The following is an 18,508-nucleotide window of genomic DNA, read 5'->3' on the forward strand; positions in this document are numbered from 1 at the left end:
CCTGATTTCAATTCCCAGCATCCACATAATGACTCATAATCATCTATAATGAGATCTGATGCACTCTTCTGTCATGCAGGCACACATGCAAATAGAACACTCAAATACATAAGTAAATAAAACTCTTGAAAATAATAAAATAGTAATAAATACAATTCTTTAAAAGAAAGGGCTAGTGCCAGCTGGTGGTGGTGCATGCCTTTAATCCCAGTCCTCGGGAGGCAGAGCCAGGTGGATCTCTGTGAGTTCGAGGCCAACGTGTTCTAAAGGGTGAGATCCACGACAAGCACCAAAAAAAAAAAAAAAAAAAAAAAGAAAGAAAGGGGCTAGAGAGATGATTCAGTGGTCAAGAGCACTTGCTGCTCTTCTATGGGACTTCAGTTCAGTTCCTAGCGCCCACATCAGGTTGCTCACAACTGTCTGTGAGTCCAGCTCCGGGATCAGATGCACACGGCCTCCACAAACTCCTGCACTCATGTGTAATGCCCATATGCCAGACATTTACACCTACACATAATTTAAAATAATAAAAATAATTACTTAAATAAAAGGGAAAGTAGCTGTTGGTGGTGTTGCATGCCTTTAATCTCAGCACTAGGGAAGCAGAGGCAGGAGGCAGGAGACAAGAGGGCCATCCATCTTCAACCTACAGGCTTAGCATATCTGACAAACTTTTCTGTGAAGCAGGGTATTTGAAGGACCTTCCTACCTTGTCTTGCAAGGTTTGGCCGTCTTTTCTTTTGTGTCCTACTCGTCCAGTTTGGACAGCATCCTGTCAGCAGTCAGGACAAGGGCATTTCTTGCCCAGTGGCTAACCTTTGCCACAGTGGAAGTAAACTCCCATAAGGAGTTTCTCCAGTGCCCATCATCTTCTCTGAAGTAGATTGGTGCTGCTAGGAGCAGACGTGTCTCATTGTCATTTAAAAAAATCTATGTTATTATAACATCTTAAATGCCATATTCTGTAGATCTCTGAAGTGTTTGAAGATGACCTGTCTATCAAAAATATATCTGTTTAACCTTGAAAACATACCTAACTGGACTACAAATTTGATTGTACATGACTAACTACTAACTCGAATTTCTTTATATCCTAATTAGCTTTCAAGGACTGTCAATTTGCATTACATTGTTAAATGAACTGTCTAGGCACAATACCTTGAACAAGAGTAGAAATATATGTACAATATATTCTAACAAAATTAATCTCAAATATGTGTCAACATACAAAATTTGTATACAATATACAAAAATCCAATCCAATGTAAAATATTTAAAACTAGTAGTTGCTTTTTAAAAGTAGATTCAATAATCTACGTTTTTATCATATCCATATTCTCCCTTTTTTCTTTTCAGAGTAGATTCAATAATCTACTCTTTTATCCTAACATTTCTATATATTTTTTTCAGAGTAGATTTAACAATTTTACCTTTATCTTGTTGTATCTATATCATCTTTTTTTCTTTTCCTTTTTTTCAAACAAGAACCCTGAATCTAATCTCCTTTGTTTAGCTTTTTTCCTGACCATTACCAATAACAACTTCAATCAACCACCAAAACAATGACAAATATCCATAACTCATCGAACAACCAACAACCACCCACCCCGCCTCTCAGGAATGTGTGGGTCCTGTTCTTTAATTTACTTCCTGCCATCTGAGGGTGAAGGCATCTTTAGGGGATCCTGAAAAGAAAAATTTGGGGCTAATTGTCAAATCATGGAAGAGGTAGCTGTATCATTTGTTGTCCAGGCTCTGTATAAGGGGAAAGTGCTGGGCTAGTTTCCAGTCCTGGCTAGATTATGTTAGCTAGGCATCTTAAAATTGTCCTGAGCAGTTTGTAGTCCAAAGCCGATCCTTAGGTAGTGTTTGTCAGCTTAGTGGTGTTATCATCATCCTGATGGAATCATCGTTGTGGGATCCCGTCATCTTTTTGGAGACTTCAGAGATAGCATTAGGTCAGATTATTCCTTTTCTTGGTGATTTTTTTGGGATAGTTCTCCCTTCTTCTTTGGATGCTTATTTGTCCAAATGTCTTTAAATTATTTAATATGGTTGTTTTTAGTTTCCTGAAAAGACAAAAACAAAATCCTTCCCCAACCCTAACTTTGGGGAGTTTCTAAATTTAATCTTTATCAATTTTGATTTATGGTTTCTCCTGATTTTCTGTTCTCTCTTCTATAGCTGTTCTATCTTCCAGAGCAGTGTGGTTTTTTACAATAGACATTAGGTTCTTTAATTGCTCTGGGAAGGCATTTCTTCCATGATGGCAGGAAAGGACTGAACTGAAGTTCCCATGGGGGCCTGCGAGAGGCCCCTCGGGGTGTTTCATTACAGCAAAAGGTAAGGGATTACTTGTCTGTCCCTTGTTGATCTCCATTCATTAGTCCAATGTCTGCCTTCACCATACCTTCTGCATAATCCAGAAGGGAGGGGCATTCTGTTAGAATTATTCCTTGAAAAAATATTATTTTTAGGAATGCCCTGCTTACAGTCCTTTTCCAGGTGACTTTGTTTACTGCAATTGAAACCTTTGAAATTAGTATTTTTCTTCAAACCTCTTGAAATCACCTCTCCTATCCAAGCATCATCATGGTCATGAGATTCAATATTGATTGAATGGAATCCATTCCTCCAAGGGTACTGGTCTTGCTTTTAATGGCCTAACTATCCTTTTGCATTGTGCATTCGCATTTTCAAAAGCCAGAGATTCAATTATTACTTGTCTAGCTTCTGAATTTGGTATCATTCTATTTACTGCTTCGGAACATGAATAGTCCTGTCTCCACCTGGCCATTTCCCTCCCTTTGCTAGACTGTGCCAATTGTCGGTTGAGCTACCTTTAAGTTTAAGTGAGTGAGGAAGGAGCCAGAAACTGGGCAAAAATAAAACTACCTTCCTTTCGACATCCTGGTTTTTTTTTTTGTTTGTTTGTTTTTGTTTTTTTCTTGTGAATGGTCCAGGAATATAGGAATATAGGTATATATGAATAAGACAGGAATATATGAATAAAACAGGAATATAGGAATATAGGTATGTAGGAATAAGACAGGAATATAGGAATAAGACAGGAATATAGGAATATAGGTATATAGGAATAAGACAGGAATATAGGAATATAGGTATATAGGAAAGACAGGAATATAGGTATATAGGAATAAGACAGGAATATAGGAATAAGACAGGAGTATAGGAATATAGGTATATAGGAATAAGACAGAAATATAGGGATAAGACAGGAATATAGGTATATAGGAATAAGACAGGAATATAGGTATATAGGAATAAGACAGGAATATAGGAATAAGACAGGAATGTAGGAATATAGGTATATAGGAATAAGACAGGAATATAGGGATAAGAAGTTATAAGCAAAAGAGATGGAAGCCGACAGCCATCAGCTCTGACAGCAAATAGGGATTAACCTTTAACTAGGCCTTTCTTTGTTTTTCGATGGGCATCGCTGTCAGCAACCCAAATGTTATTTTTTCCCTGCAGCCCTGGGATTAGCTAGTCTCGATAACCTCCCCCACTCACAACCAAAACCAAAGTTAACTTTTAATGAGTTCTTCCTGACAACCTGCTTTGCACTGTTTCGTATTCTCCCTGCCATGGGAGCCCAGCTATGTCAGGAAAAGCTGCAGGTTTTGGGCAAACATCAGTTAGCCATGTTGGGAAAGACTTCAGGAATATCCACCTAGCAATGAGTTGAAACCCTCTAAACCTTGTTAATGGAAAACTGTTAATCCTAAAAAGCAATTTATCTCTAAAAGTTTGACTTCGAAATTGTAAAAATTCTTTTGTCCATGCCTAATGTCTGCCCCTTACTATAAAAAGGGGCTCCCTTACTATAAAAGGGGCTCATAACGCCCCCTACAGTTGCTACAGTTACAGAATCCCGAACTCTGGCTGTGGTCTCAGCTAGCTGACAAGATTTGGTGCCCCGCGGTGATTTTTTTTGGGATAAAGTTTTGCTTCTGGTTTTTGACTGTGGTTTACACCCCATTATTTTGCATGTTCACCTTGGACCCAACACTTGTTTTCTACAGGCTAAACCCACAGTCCATAGTGGGGGTAACAGAGTTCTGCCCCATCTCCACCCCCCTTGTTTGGAGAAGAGCCAGTCTTAGTACTCTTTCCACTCCCTCCCACTTGGGACCTACAAAATCTCCAGCTCAAAGTCCAGTTCTGCATTTCCCACACTGCAACACCCACACAAGGATCCCCGCCACTGTGCACCGGGGAGGAGAGGCTCAGAAACTCAGAATCAGGTGAGTGGCAGAGTGGGGTGGTCACCATTGCCCTGCCCAGCTACAGGTTCCAATATTCTTCCAGGGCCAGCTTCTTCCTACACCTTGATTAGTCTATCTGACCCCTGCCTGGGCCTCTAGCCTCTCTGTTCTTTCCCCACACATACTCCACCTCAGAAGAGCTTGTCTGAGGTCCCCCTCCCCCCCCTTTCTTGGCTGGTTTTAGAATCCTTTTTAGTAGAAAATCTCTCCCTGGCCTGCAACACGCTTAGGAACCAAACTGGTTATGCTCATCTCAGAGCAAGAAAGGTATCAGGTCTGTATGGTGTGGGGCATTTCTGAAGGTAACAGAAGCTCAAGGAGGAGAAGTGAGGAGAGGCACCCACGCGCCAGGGGCCGACCTTCCAGCTGCACAGGGCCAGTGCTCAGTTTCCTGAAACATGCTGGAATTTTCCCACAAAATGTCAAACCCTGTATTGATTCAACCTTAGAGTGCTTTAATGTCTGGACTATGCTCGGGCACCACGGACATGCAAAGTTCTGCAGGAGAGCAGTGATGTAGCCACAGTAGTGACCTTTGCTGGAGTTAGACTTGCCTCTGATCCCAGGTCTACCTGTCACCTCAGTGAGCTGTCAGAGCCCCAGGATCCCAATCTTAAAGCAAGAATTCAACACAGTATTGTGAACTTGTTAGAAAAGTGAGTCTTATATTCTGTTCTCAATGCAGCAACATGGAGTTGATGGAGGATTTCTCCCGTCCACCACTGGTGCCGGTGAAGGGCATCCCACTCATCAAATACTTTGCAGAGGCTATTGGGCCATTGCAGAACTTGACAGTCTGGCCTGATGACTTGCTTATCAGCACATACCCAAAGTCTGGTGAGCAGGGTGTTATCAAATGGTGCTTGGGAGGTCTTTGTGGGTTGGGCCAAGGTGCCCTGGTGGGTGAGGGAGACAGCTGTCTGCAGCATGGAGCGGTGGAAAGTTAATCACACCATGCAGATACATGTCCATGTGGAAGCTTATTACTAAAGGGAGAGAGGAGAGAGGGGGGGGAGGTGCATGCTACCTTTGGTGGTGGGGAGAGAGAGTGAAGGGGGAGGAGTTTTTTCTTAAAGGGGGCTTTACATAAGATGATGTCAGGAGGCTGGGCGAATTCCCAAGGGGTGGGTCCCCAAGAGGCGGTTCCGAATCCTAACATTTCTTCATTTTTGATTACTATAAAAAGGTGAGCAATTTGGAGGAGAGGAAATGAGGGCCCCAAATTCTCAAGACTGCTTCCTGCTCACAAGGGGCGAAGTGGGAGGAAGTTAGGAGTCAGGGTCACATGTGGCAGGAGGTATGAGTGAAGAAGTATTAGTTAGCTGTCATCCTGGAGACTCCTTGAGGGAGCTGAGAAGGCAGGTTGCCAGGGGAACAAATAGATTGTTATCATTGGCCCCATGAGCAAGGCTAGCCATGGAGAAGTGCTAACTGCCAGAAAGAATGGAATGGAAGAGTGCCCTGGTTGTACAGAAGAGGCAAGGGTGAATGAGCGAGGCAGGAGAGCACATATGCCCTTCATTGGCACATCTTGGAAAACCAGGTTCCAGTTGCTAGGTAGGTGCTGGCTTGAGCCTGGAGTGGTAGTACCAGCAGTGAAGTCCCAGGAGCTTGGCAAGATGGCACACCAAATTGAGGGATGATGTGTTCCAGGAGTACAGGAGCCTTCACATCTGCTGTTTCTCTGGAGGTGGAAAATGTCCTCATCCTGGAAAAATGTCAACAAGTTAGGAGATAATGGAGTTTTTATAAGTCAGCATGTGGGTGAAGAGAACCTGCTGGTCTTCACCCGGTTGTTCTTGATTGGTGGTGCAGTGGCTGGGGTGCATCATCTGGAGGTGGTGCAGTTGCTGGGGTGCATCTGGAGGTGGTGCAGTGGCTGGGGTGCATCTGGAGGTGGTGCAGTGGCTGGGGTGCATCATCTGGAGGTGGAGCAGTGGCTGGGGTCCATCTGGAGGTGGTGCAGTGGCTGGGGTGCATCATCTGGAGGTGGAGCAGTGGCTGGGGTCCATCTGGAGGTGGTGCAGTGGCTGGGGTGTATCTGGAGGTGGTGCAGTGGCTGGGGTGCATCTGGAGGTGGTGCAGTGGCTGGGGTGCATCTGGAGGGTCTCTGAGGATCTGGCCTTGGCACGAGTCTGCCAGGAGGGGTGGATCTGTGCAGGAACCTGCAAATGTCTATAAAATACTGGAATAGATTTGTATCTTGGTGTCATAACAAAGTGATGGCTTTGGGTTAGAAGGCAGGAACATCTATCCAATTGGGCCTGGTTTCAGCCCAATGAAACACATCTTTAAATCTATAACCAGAGGAAATTTACTGAATGGAAGTGGTTGAGTGAGTGAAGAAGGAGGAGGGAGGCTTCCCTACTCTCTCCAGTGCTAGCCTGTCTCTAACAGCTGGAACCAGGAAAGTCCACAGAAACCTTGGAGGTGAGGGGGAGAGCTGTTAAAACTGGCAACATCATCAAGTTGAGGAAGATAAGTGAACAGAAGTGAGACAGTTTTCCTATCTTCATATAAACAAACTTAAAGCACTTTTTAAAAATCTAATTCACTAAGAGATACTGAGAGAAGTCATTGAAAAATAAGTTAATCTCTTTTTTAGTCTGGTAGCAAGGTGAACAGTGTGAACTGTGTCTAGATTTACTATTATCTCTAAGAGAATGAGACCTGTGAATTTTATATAGAGAACTGAGAAGGCAGCTGAAGCAAAGCCTGGTCATCAAATGGCATCTGAGAGCTGAGAAGGATAAATTATACCTGAGTGCAGACCAAGAAGCTTTTGAATCTATTAAAAATGACAGGGACCAGTCCATTTTCAGTTAGTCATACCCAGGTCTCCATATCATTGGAGGCAGAAGTGTCAGAACAGCATCAATCTTCAGCCTCCAGATCCATAAGGTGGGAGTTTTTTTCATGAAAGAGGGACATAGGGAAGATTGATCTTACTTTTTTTTTTTTTTTTTTTTTTTGGTTTTTCGAGACAGGGTTTCTCTGTGTAGCTTCGTGCCTGTCCTGGAACTCACTTGGTAGCCCAGGCTGGCCTCGAACTCACAGAGATCCGCCTGGCTCTGCCTCCCGAGTGCTGGGATTAAAGGCGTGTGCCACCACCGCCCGGCTGGTCTTACTTTATCTAGGCAAAAGGGGTCCAATAATTCTCCGATGTTCTGTTGCTTGTCCAAGGTCTGGGCGAGGTCCTGGCAGCAGATGTCACATTGGGACATCTTGCCCAGAGGTCAGTGTTGCCATCATCCAGGTGGAGACATCATGGTGCCTCATAATCTTCTTCAGAGACCTTGGGTCACTGCTAGGATCTGGGAGTCTGTCCGATATAATAAGCTTTTTGATTAACATTTTAAATGCCATATTCTGCAGATCTCTGAGCATTTGAGCACTGCCTGTCAATCAGGTATGAAGGACAGATTATCAACTTGTGTTCCCTAACACTCTTCAATATGTTAGCAGCTTTCATAAGACTAGGACTTACTGTTTCCTGAGAAGGCAAAGAAGAGTGACAGCGGAAAGATCCCAGAGTCAAATGAGAACAGGAAAAAGGGGCTTGAGAGTTGGGATGTGGCCCAACTCTGGGGAAAAGACCCTCTCAGGCGACCAGTAACTCCATTACAGAATGAATATATATATATATATATACACACACGCACACAAATATCTTATTTATCAAACATATGCCATTTTTTATGTCAATTCTCTAGAAGCTTGATATTGAATACTTGGCAAAGACATTGGTATAAATCTCTAAGTTAGCTATTGTTAATCTGAACAGATAAATTTCATATCAATCTAAGTTTTTTGAGGTTTGCTGTTTTCTTACTCTAGAAGGAGATAAAATGAACAGAGAGCTCATTAGGACTAAATGTATTTTTTTTAACCTTAGTAAACCTCAGTAAAAGATGACTGCCAGCCTTGTGGCTGTCTAAATCATGATGAGGTCCGGGGAACAAAATTAAATGTTATTTAGACTTAATTTTGAGAGCATATGTAAATTAAATCTGGACATATAGTTTTCGCAATTAGTTACAGGTTAACAAAATTAGCAAGGATAAGGAGGCCTACATGCTTAAGCCTGAATAGACCTTGAGTAGGGAGAGACATTTTTTAAGCCATTGGCAGTGATATCTGCATCTATTACCATTTTAAGGCCCTGTAGTTCTGATCTGATCTTTGAGTACAGCCAGATCATAATCCTGAATGATTTATATAGAAATAATAATTTCTTAAGCTTATATAATACCTCTTTGGTTCTGCATAAAGAAAATCCAGTGTCTTATTGCAGAACCATTTTAGTTAAAAAAGTCTATCAACTGACAATATTGGATCCAGTTTCCTGGTATATCAATGGGCATTAGGTAACCATTTTGTCCCCTATGCCAGGGTGTTAACCTTTAACTTAGCCTTTTAGCCTGTTTTGGGAGCAGGGAGCATAGGATGACATATTTTCTTCCATAACTGCTTCAAGCCAAAATGGGGTGCAGATGGTCAGAGCCCAGTGAGGCTGAAAGCCTAGTCAAAGGTAAGGAGGGAATTTAGGCCTATGGGGTATTTATCAGAAGCATGTGGTCATCTGACCTAGCTGTAGAGACAGGAAACAATTACATTTGGCTGGACTGGTCCACATCATATCAGCCTTCAGCAAGTCCAGAGCTCGTGGTCATTTGGAGCAGGTTACAGTCAGCAGCTGCTGCTTCGATGTGTTACCAGCCAAGTGGAAACTTGCTGAAGCAGATAGACTAGAGACAAAAGTTAAAATTTATGAACTCATTTGGAACCTTTAGGCCCACAGCCTTAGTAATTGGGAAGGGGAGGATTTTGAAACTCAAGCTGTACTGTTATACTTCTCTGGAGTCATTTTGACCTCTGTGAAGTGGATCCAATGGCTTCTTTTGATCCTCTGAGGCTTATATAAATTTTTACTTAATGAAAGGACATAAAACCTTTAGATATATTAGTATTACCAAACAGTACTGAAATCCATATCGTAAAAAAACAGGCAATGAATATCTACAAAATTACAGTAGACTCATACCCTTGAGTCCTAGCAGAAGTACAGATTTGTGTTAAAAGCATGTACATTTTTTTGGAGACAGCCAGGTACTGTAGATGAATTACTAAATGGTCTTATTAAATAAAAACCCAGAGCCAGATATCAGGGTTGAAACCTGAAAGATCAGAGGAATAGGAAAAGCCACAGCTAACCTCACCTCACCAACTCCACAGTTTCCAAAGAGATCTACTTCCTGTATACCTACACCTATATGCCTTTCTGTTCTCCTATATCATTTGCTCTCTCTGTCCAGCTACATCACTTCCTCTTCCTGTCCAGCTCTGTCACTTTCTGTCTGTCTGTAAAGACCTCCAGAACTCTATGGTTAGTACTGGAATTAAAGGCGTGTGTCAAAACGCTTGGCTCTGTTCCCAGTGTGGCTTTGAACTCACAGAGATCCAGACAGATCTCTGCCTCCAGAATGATAGGATTAAAGGTGTGTGCTACCATTGCCTGACTTCTGTGTTTACTATAGTGGTTGACTTTTTCCTCTGATCCTCAGATAAATTTTATTTGGGGACACAGAATATTGGGGGACACAATACATCATCACAAGGTGCACAGTGAATGGAACTGTCTCTGACTTGATGAAGTTTAAGTCTATATTTAGAAGAAATATAAAATATAAAAAGAAAATCTACAATCTTGAGCTTATAACCCAAATAGTATCAGAATTCTATTAACATTAAAATCTGAAATTTTAAAATCTTAATATAACAATATCATAGAAGGAGAAAGTAATCTGAAGCATTTAAATCATTTATGTCAAGAGACCTAGCAGCTTTAGGAATAGTAAAAGTTGATTTTTTTATCTATAAAATGAGGTGGCAAGCGGGCTATATCATCATCATGTGGTGCCACTGATGCCCTAGAGCCTGGGAGAGAGGAAGAGGATAGATCTCCAGGCCCTGCCCACAAGAGTGCTCAAGTGGCCACAGAGGACCACCAGACTGATACAGGAAGCTTGAGTCCTTGGCCCCTGTAAAATAATGCTTGCCTTGAGATGGAGCTTTCCTATCCTTCCCCCTCCTCGAAGAGATGGCCTGAGCACCTGGCACCCAGCCCATGCTTGAACCATGGACAGGAAGTCACATTTTGCTGCCCTTAGTAAAGATGGCTCCTGCCATCTTTCAAATGCCCTTATCAAATATGGTGACAGAACTATAAGACCTGTTTGTCTTTGACCTTAGTCAGGATGGTGCCTGCCTGACCACTTAATTACCCTCTGGCACCTGACCATGTGTTCACAAGGGGTTTTTTTTTTTCTTTCAAGACATATGAAACATATATGGAACACATAAACTCAAGCATTCAAAAGTCAGTCAGAAACACATTCATGTGGCCACATCAATCACACATTTCCATCTGTGCATATGAAATAAACCTTTTCAACAGAATGACAGACAAAACTTCCCAGGAAACTATCAGCTGACCAACTTAAAAAGTCAGAGATAACAATTACAGGACTTCAGGCATAGACTGAGAGACAGCATGGTGGGAGGAAGGCAGGAAGTAGCAGAAGAAAAGGGAGGCATCCTGGGTCTCCTGAGCCTCAGTATCAGCAGCAGTAGCAGAGGGAAGGTGGGCTGTGGGGGGAGGGGTGGGGCTCGAGGTGGTGGCAGCAGGAGGACTGAGAAGAGTGGGAAACAGGGAGCAGACAGAGACAGGACAGTACGAGACAGTTTGAGCAGAAACTTGAAGGAGCGGGTGGTGAGGAAGGAGTCAAGGGTTAGGAGAGCAAACAGTACAGGTGTAGAAAAAACCTGGAGCCAGATACTGGGATGAAAGCTGAAAGATCAGAGAAACAGATCAAGCCAGCCCCATTCTTACCTCTTTGAAATCCTCAGCCTCAAGAGAGTGAGTTCCTCTACCTTCAGGCCTTATGTACCTTTCTGTGTCCTGCCATATTACTGTCTGGGATTAAAGGTATGTGTCCTGCCCAAGCAAAGACATGAGATCTCAAGTGCTGGGATTAAAGGTGTGTGCCACCACATCTGGCTCTGTTCTCAGTGTGGCTTTGAACTCACAGATATCCAGACAGCTCTCTGCCTCCCAAGTGATAGGATTAAAGGCTTGTGCCACCACACCCTGACATCTATGTCTAATTTTGTGGCTGGCTTTGTCTTCTCATCCCCAGGAAAGCTTTATTGGGTACACAATGTTTCATCACAAACAGGGATCACAGGCAGCAGTTATAAAGTTAGAAGTTTGGTAGGAGGCTCATTTTCCATAAGTGAGATAGAAGAAGATCCAGCTGGCTGAGCTTCCAGCATCCCAGAGGCTCAGCAAGGACGGATGACAGAGTGGGGTGGTCAGTGGATCATCATCCAAAGATTTAGGGGCACTGGAGCAAGCTGGCACAAGCTGTCCCATATGTGGTCGGACAGGAACAGGGGCTGGAGGGCTGAAAGACCAAGATGTGTGGTGCCCGGTACAGAGTCTTTGGACAAGGCCAAAAGGTGAGAAACCATTGTTGAGAACGATACAAATCCTCACTTGTGGAAAATGGCCAGAAGGTGTAGGGGGCTTACCGATTATGGAGTGAGTGTTGAAGTTTCCAGAGATTCTAGCATCTCAGAGTGCCGGCAGGCAGGAGCAAGAGCCAGGAAGGCCTCTGCTGAGTTACACAGCACCAATGTTATGAAATGACATGTGGGAGGCCTTGGTGGGTTGGGCCTAGGTGTCCCAGTGGGTGAGAGAGACACACCATGCAGACACTGTGGAGGGCTGAGGCTGTGGCTGCAGCATGGAGCAGTGAAAAGTTACACCATGCAGACAAATGTCCATGTGGAAAGGTTATTATTAAAGTGAACGGGGGTGGGGGGAGGAGGTGAGCACTACCTTTGGCAAAAGGGAGGAAAGAGAGAGAATGAAGAGGGAGGAGTTTTTTCTTAAAGTAGACTTTAATAAGATGATGTCAGGATACTGGGCAAGTCTCTCAGGGGTGGGTCCCCAAGAGGGAGGCTCAGAATACTAATACAAAGGTTTCCCTAATGTCCTATAGACCTCACTTGGGCAAGTAGGTCCAGACTCTGGGTCCTCCTCACCTCTTGTTCCCTTCTTTCCAGGTACTACCTGGATGAGTGAGATCCTGGACATGATCTACCAGGACGGCAAGCTAGAAAAGTGTCGCCGGGCCCCCATCTATGCCCGGGTGCCCTTCCTTGAGTTCAGATGCCCAGGAGTTCCCTCAGGTAAGAGCACTAGGGTGCTAGACACAAGTGGAGAGAGGAAGGACCTCTTAACAAAGTTCTCTGTTCAACTATAGGTCTTGAATCTTTGGAAGAGACACCAGCCCCCAGGCTCCTTAAGACGCATCTGCCCCTGTCCTTGCTTCCTCAGAGTCTGCTGGATCAGAAGATCAAGGTAAAAACAAAAACAAGAAACACCAGTTATGATGGTACCTTCCAGCATTTGGAAAGTAGAGGCAGAAGGATCACCGTAAGTTCAAGACCAGTCTGAGCTGTATCTGACCCTGTTTCAGGAAGACAGAGAAAAAGAAAGGAAAGGAGGGAGGAAGGGAAAGAGGGAGAGAAGGGGAGAAATGGGGGCTAAGGGGAGAGGATGCAAAAGCTCCTAGGGTCATCCTAGCCTTGGTTTGTTCTGCTGGGAATTGTGGGACTACTCAAGCCCTGTTTCATCTTGTATGGACGGTCTCTGGCTGTCACTCTGGCTGGGCTCAGATAACAACGAAAATGGAATTCTTCAGTGTAAGCTACAGAAGCAGAGTCCAGGTGCTCACAGGACATAGATGGAGGGGCTGGTGGAACTCTGACCTACCACATGTATGTGTTGACAATAAAGGAGTCAGATAAAATATAGTTCATGGAATAGCCAGGACTTTGGCATCAAAGATGTAATTAGGGTCTACGGCCATACCACCCTGAACGCGCCTGATCTCGTCTGATCTCGGAAGCTAAGCAGGGTCGGGCCTGGTTAGTACTTGGATGGGAGACCGCCTGGGAATACCGGGTGCTGTAGGCTTAAAAAAAAAAATGTAATTAGGTCAGTGGTATCCATACTATGAAATCTCAACAAGTCAATTTCTAGACCTGTGTTCTCTTCTGCCATCCCCAAAAGAAGTGCTGAGAGTCCCCAGTGCTAGAAAGTATGGCTCCTCACTGGGTCCTGTGAAGGGTAACAGGACAGCAGAAGGAACCAGAACTAGGGACTGTCTGCCCCTGCAGGTGATCTACATCGCTCGAAATCCAAAGGATGTGGCTGTCTCCTACTATAATTTCTACAACATGGCCAAGGGGCTGTTCCCTGATCCAGGCACCTGGGAGAACTTCCTGGAGAACTTCATGGATGGGAAAGGTAAATCTGAGTCTGTAGCAAGGAGGGGGCTGGACCCAGGGGCAGAGCTGGAGCTAACAGGGCCTGTGTCTGTGCTGTCTTGTCCCCAGTGTCCTATGGGTCGTGGTTCCAGCACGTGAAGGAGTGGTGGGGGCTGACACACACTCACCCTGTTCTCTATCTCTTCTATGAAGACATGAAGGAGGTGAGGCTGTCTGCTACCACTTCCTTCTGGGTCCCACAGGCAGGAACCTCAGGAACCTGGCCCTGTCCTGGCCCTGAGCCCCATCCCTATCCCAGCCCCACCCCAGACAGCACCTCCCATCCTACCTCCTGGCTCAGGATCTCAGCACAGAGCATTCTCAGTCCTTATCTTGGAGGAGGTGTCAGTCATGTGCCAGGATAGACCTGGTGGCTTGCTGCTCTTGCTTCTCCCTATTCCAGAGGTGCCAAGTCTGGGCACCAGTGATCAAAGTCTATCCCTGTCCTCTCTAGAATGAAACCAGGGTAGGGTAGGAAGCTACCTACTTTGCCCCAGGGAAAGAGGCTCAGACTTAAGACACAGGGAGTCAAGAGGTTCTTAGTGGAAAGGCATAGATAGCTTCCTGTCACATCACAGAGGTGCCTCCCCTTGTCCCAATGAGCATCATCAACCTCCACTGAAGCATCCTTCTGTGCTCCAGGACCCCAAAAGGGAGATCAAGAAGATTCTAGAGTTTTTGGGGCACTCCCTGCCTGAGGAGACCGTGGATCTCATTGTTCACCACACATCCTTCAAGAAAATGAAGGAGAACACCATGGCCAACTACACCACCCTCTCTTCTCACTACATGGACCACTCTGTTTCCCCCTTCATGAGGAAAGGTGGGTCTCAGGAAGGATGGGTATTAAGGGATTTGGAAAGCTTCCAAAGCCACTTGAGTCTCCTCTGTGATTGTCACTCCGTCTTTCTTCTGTCCCTCCCAGGCATTGCTGGGGACTGGAAAAACACCTTCACTGTGGCCCAGAATGAGCGTTTTGATGTTCAGTATGCTGAGAAGATGACAGGGTGTGACCTCATCTTTCGCTGGCAGGTCTGAGTGACAATATGACTAATCACCCCAGAGAACTGTCGACACCACCATAACACCTCCTTGGGGATAAATGAGCATGTCTTCAACCTACCCCTCCACTACAAGTCAAGGGGAGAACCTAAGCTGCAAGACTGAAGACCAACAAAGACAAACCTTGAGTTTGAAAAGGACTGGGAGTTAGTTCAATGTCATCATGCTTGGCTGGCTTGTCAGGTCCTGGTTAGATAACATCAAAAAGGAAAAAACATTTTTTTTTTGCTTGTTTGTTTTTGTTTTTGTTTTTAATGCCACAGGCATAGGATTGAGAATTTAAGGACAACCTAAATACTCTAAAACACAAAAGGTGAGGTGTGGTGGCAGCACATGCCTTTAATTCCAGCACAGAGAGGCAGAGGCAGGGAGATCTCTGTCTGAGAAAACATAAGGGGTTCCAGGCCAGCCAGAGCCCCACAGTGGTACCTGATTAAAAGTAAGTGCACACTTGTAACCCCAGCACTTTGAGATAGAGACAGGAGAACCATATAGATGTTCAGGGTCATTCTGCTCCACTACAGAGCAAATTCCAGGCTAGCCTTGGCTCCTCACAGCCTGTATCCACGTGAGGGAAAAGAGGAGGAGGAGTGCGGCCAGGACGTGGGCTCCACAGCAGTCAGGTCCAGCTGGGGCCACAGGGCAGGGCTGTTTCCACAGCACTGGAAAGAATCGGAAAACAAAGAACGGGTACTAGAACAGCTGGGCCTCTTCCCATCGCACATCCTGCTGTGGGGGGGGGTGTAAGCTTGATGGGGGCTGTGGTGCAGTATTTAAACTTGATCAAAATAAAACCCTAGTTGTCTTTTCCCAAGAGGACACCACTGGCTGACATAGGCCTGCCAGTCAGCTTTCCTTTTCTGGGCTCCATGAGGTTGTGGGTCCCTAGGATGGGTGAAGGGGGACCTAATATCCATTTGTGCGTTTGTTGGCTTTCTACCCTTAGCAACAGGTGGTAAGCTTCCATTGCTTTATGAGTCTCTCCCCCAGCAGAGATTCTCTGTGTCTGAAACCCAGCCCATCTCCCCTGTATGTGATGGGTCTCTCTGTACCTGTCATAACACAGGGAGAGGAGGTTGGGGTGCCCATTCTTACTCCAGCCAAACAACAACCATAGAGACAGAGACCCAGTCCCTGCTACAGAAGGGGCTCATAGAAGCTTTTCAGGAGTTCTCAACTTCCTAATGCTGTGACCCTTTACTACAGTTCCTCATGTTGTGGTGACCCCCACCCATGAAATTATTTTGTTGCTACTTCATAACTGTCATTTTGTGACTGTTATGAATCAGAAGGTAAGTATCTGATATGCACGATATCTGACATGTGACCCCGTGTAAGGGTCATTCTACCCCCTTACAGAGTCATGACCCACAGGTTGAGAACTGCTGCTTTAGACAAATATGAAAACTGGAGGGAGAGCCAGGTGGTGGTAGCACACACTTTTAATCCCAGCACTCGGGAGGCAGAGGCAGGTCGATCTCTGAGTATGAGGCCAGCCTGGTCTACAGAGTCAGTTCTAGGACTGCTGTGGCTGTTACACAGAGAAACCCTGTTTCAAAAAAAGACAAACAAACAAAATTGAAAAAGGAGGGAAATGAATCACCAGATAGTAAACTCTAAATCCAAATAAATCCCAGGCCCCACAGGCTGGAGAGACGGCTTAGCAATTAAGAGTACTTGCTGCTCTAGTACAGGACCAAATTTCTGTTCAGTATCCATACTGGGCACCTCACACCATCCTGTGACACTAGTTCCAGGGAAAAGATGCCTCTGGCCTTCACAGCCACCTGCACTCACAGACATATATATCACTGAACACACACCCATAATTAAAAATAATAAAAATCTTGGCAGGGTTAAGAGCACTGGCTGCTCTTCCAGAGGTCCTGATTTCAATTCCCAGCATCCACATAATGACTCATAATCATCTATAATGAGATCTGATGCACTCTTCTGTCATGCAGGCACACATGCAAATAGAACACTCAAATACATAAGTAAATAAAACTCTTGAAAATAATAAAATAGTAATAAAAATACAATTCTTTAAAAGAAAGGGCTAGTGCCAGCTGGTGGTGGTGCATGCCTTTAATCCCAGTCCTCGGGAGGCAGAGCCAGGTGGATCTCTGTGAGTTCGAGGCCAACGTGTTCTAAAGGGTGAGATCCACGACAAGCACCAAAAAAAAAAAAAAAAAAAAAAGAAAGAAAGGGGCTAGAGAGATGATTCAGTGGTCAAGAGCACTTGCTGCTCTTCTATGGGACTTCAGTTCAGTTCCTAGCGCCCACATCAGGTTGCTCACAACTGTCTGTGAGTCCAGCTCCAGGGATCAGATGCACACGGCCTCCACAAACTCCTGCACTCATGTGTAATGCCCATATGCAGACATTTACACCTACACATAATTTAAAATAATAAAAATAATTACTTAAATAAAAGGGAAAGTAGCTGTTGGTGGTGTTGCATGCCTTTAATCTCAGCACTAGGGAAGCAGAGGCAGGAGGCAGGAGACAAGAGGGCCATCCATCTTCAACCTACAGGCTTAGCATATCTGACAAACTTTTCTGTGAAGCAGGGTATTTGAAGGACCTTCCTACCTTGTCTTGGCAAGGTTTGGCCCGTCTTTTCTTTTGTGTCCTACTCGTCCAGTTTGGACAGCATCCTGTCAGCAGTCAGGACAAGGGCATTTTCTTGCCCAGTGGCTAACCTTTGCCACAGTGGAAGTAAACTCCATAAGGAGTTTCTCCAGTGCCCATCATCTTCTCTGAAGTAGATTGGTGCTGCTAGGAGCAGACGTGTCTCATTGTCATTTAAAAAAATCTATGTTATTATAACATCTTAAATGCCATATTCTGTAGATCTCTGAAGTGTTTGAAGATGACCTGTCTATCAAAAATATATCTGTTTAACCTTGAAAACATACCTAACTGGACTACAAATTTGATTGTAATGACTAACTACTAACTCGAATTTCTTTATATCCTAATTAGCTTTCAAGGACTGTCAATTTGCATTACATTGTTAAATGAACTGTCTAGGCACAATACCTTGAACAAGAGTAGAAATATATGTACAATATATTCTAACAAAATTAATCTCAAATATGTGTCAACATACAAAATTTGTATACAATATACAAAAATCCAATCCAATGTAAAATATTTAAAACTAGTAGTTGCTTTTTAAAAGTAGATTCAATAATCTATGTTTTTATCATATCCATATTCTCCCTTTTTTCTTTTCAGAGTAGATTCAATAATCTACTCTTTTATCCTAACATTTCTATATATTTTTTTCAGAGTAGATTTAACAATTTTACCTTTATCTTGTTGTATCTATATCATCTTTTTTTCTTTTCCTTTTTTTCAAACAAGAACCCTGAATCTAATCTCCTTTGTTTAGCTTTTTTCCTGACCATTACCAATAACAACTTCAATCAACCACCAAAACAATGACAAATATCCATAACTCATGGAACAACCAACAACCACCCACCCCGCCTCTCAGGAATGTGTGGGTCCTGTTCTTTAATTTACTTCCTGCCCATCTGAGGGTGAAGGCATCTTTAGGGGATCCTGAAAAGAAAAATTTGGGGCTAATTGTCAAATCATGGAAGAGGTAGCTGTATCATTTGTTGTCCAGGCTCTGTATAAGGGGAAAGTGCTGGGCTAGTTTCCAGTCCTGGCTAGATTATGTTAGCTAGGCATCTTAAAATTGTCCTGAGCAGTTTGTAGTCCAAAGCCGATCCTTAGGTAGT

The 18,508-nt window shown here is 44.1% G+C and overlaps 1 protein-coding gene and 1 non-coding gene across 2 annotated transcripts; both read left to right on the forward strand.

Annotated features, from left to right (window-relative positions):
• Nucleotides 1-4,164: 4,164 nt before the first annotated feature.
• On the forward strand, nt 4,165-14,729 carry LOC131899559 (sulfotransferase 1A1-like). Its single transcript, XM_059251056.1, has 8 exons — nt 4,165-4,271; nt 4,978-5,129; nt 12,423-12,548; nt 12,623-12,720; nt 13,542-13,671; nt 13,761-13,855; nt 14,334-14,514; nt 14,617-14,729. The coding sequence occupies exons 2-8, from the start codon at nt 4,982-4,984 to the stop codon at nt 14,727-14,729; spliced, it is 891 nt and encodes a 296-aa protein (XP_059107039.1). The 5' UTR covers nt 4,165-4,271; nt 4,978-4,981.
• LOC131903040 (5S ribosomal RNA) lies at nt 13,220-13,338 on the forward strand. The gene has a single exon (XR_009377302.1). It is a non-coding gene; the product is annotated as a 5S ribosomal RNA (ribosomal RNA).
• Nucleotides 14,730-18,508: the final 3,779 nt, after the last annotated feature.

The sequence above is a fragment of the Peromyscus eremicus genome, chromosome 1 (assembly GCF_949786415.1).
Source record: "Peromyscus eremicus chromosome 1, PerEre_H2_v1, whole genome shotgun sequence".
Lineage (NCBI taxonomy): Eukaryota > Metazoa > Chordata > Mammalia > Rodentia > Cricetidae > Peromyscus > Peromyscus eremicus.

Coding starts and splice junctions, on each gene's coding strand:
- LOC131899559 (XM_059251056.1), top strand. CDS start 4,982: ATGGAGTTGATGGAGGATTTCTCCCGTCCACCACTGGTGCCGGTGAAG. Junction 5,130..12,422: donor CAGCACATACCCAAAGTCTG/GTGAGCAGGGTG, acceptor CCTTCTTTCCAG/GTACTACCTGGATGAGTGAG. Junction 13,856..14,333: donor TCTATGAAGACATGAAGGAG/GTGAGGCTGTCT, acceptor TCTGTGCTCCAG/GACCCCAAAAGGGAGATCAA.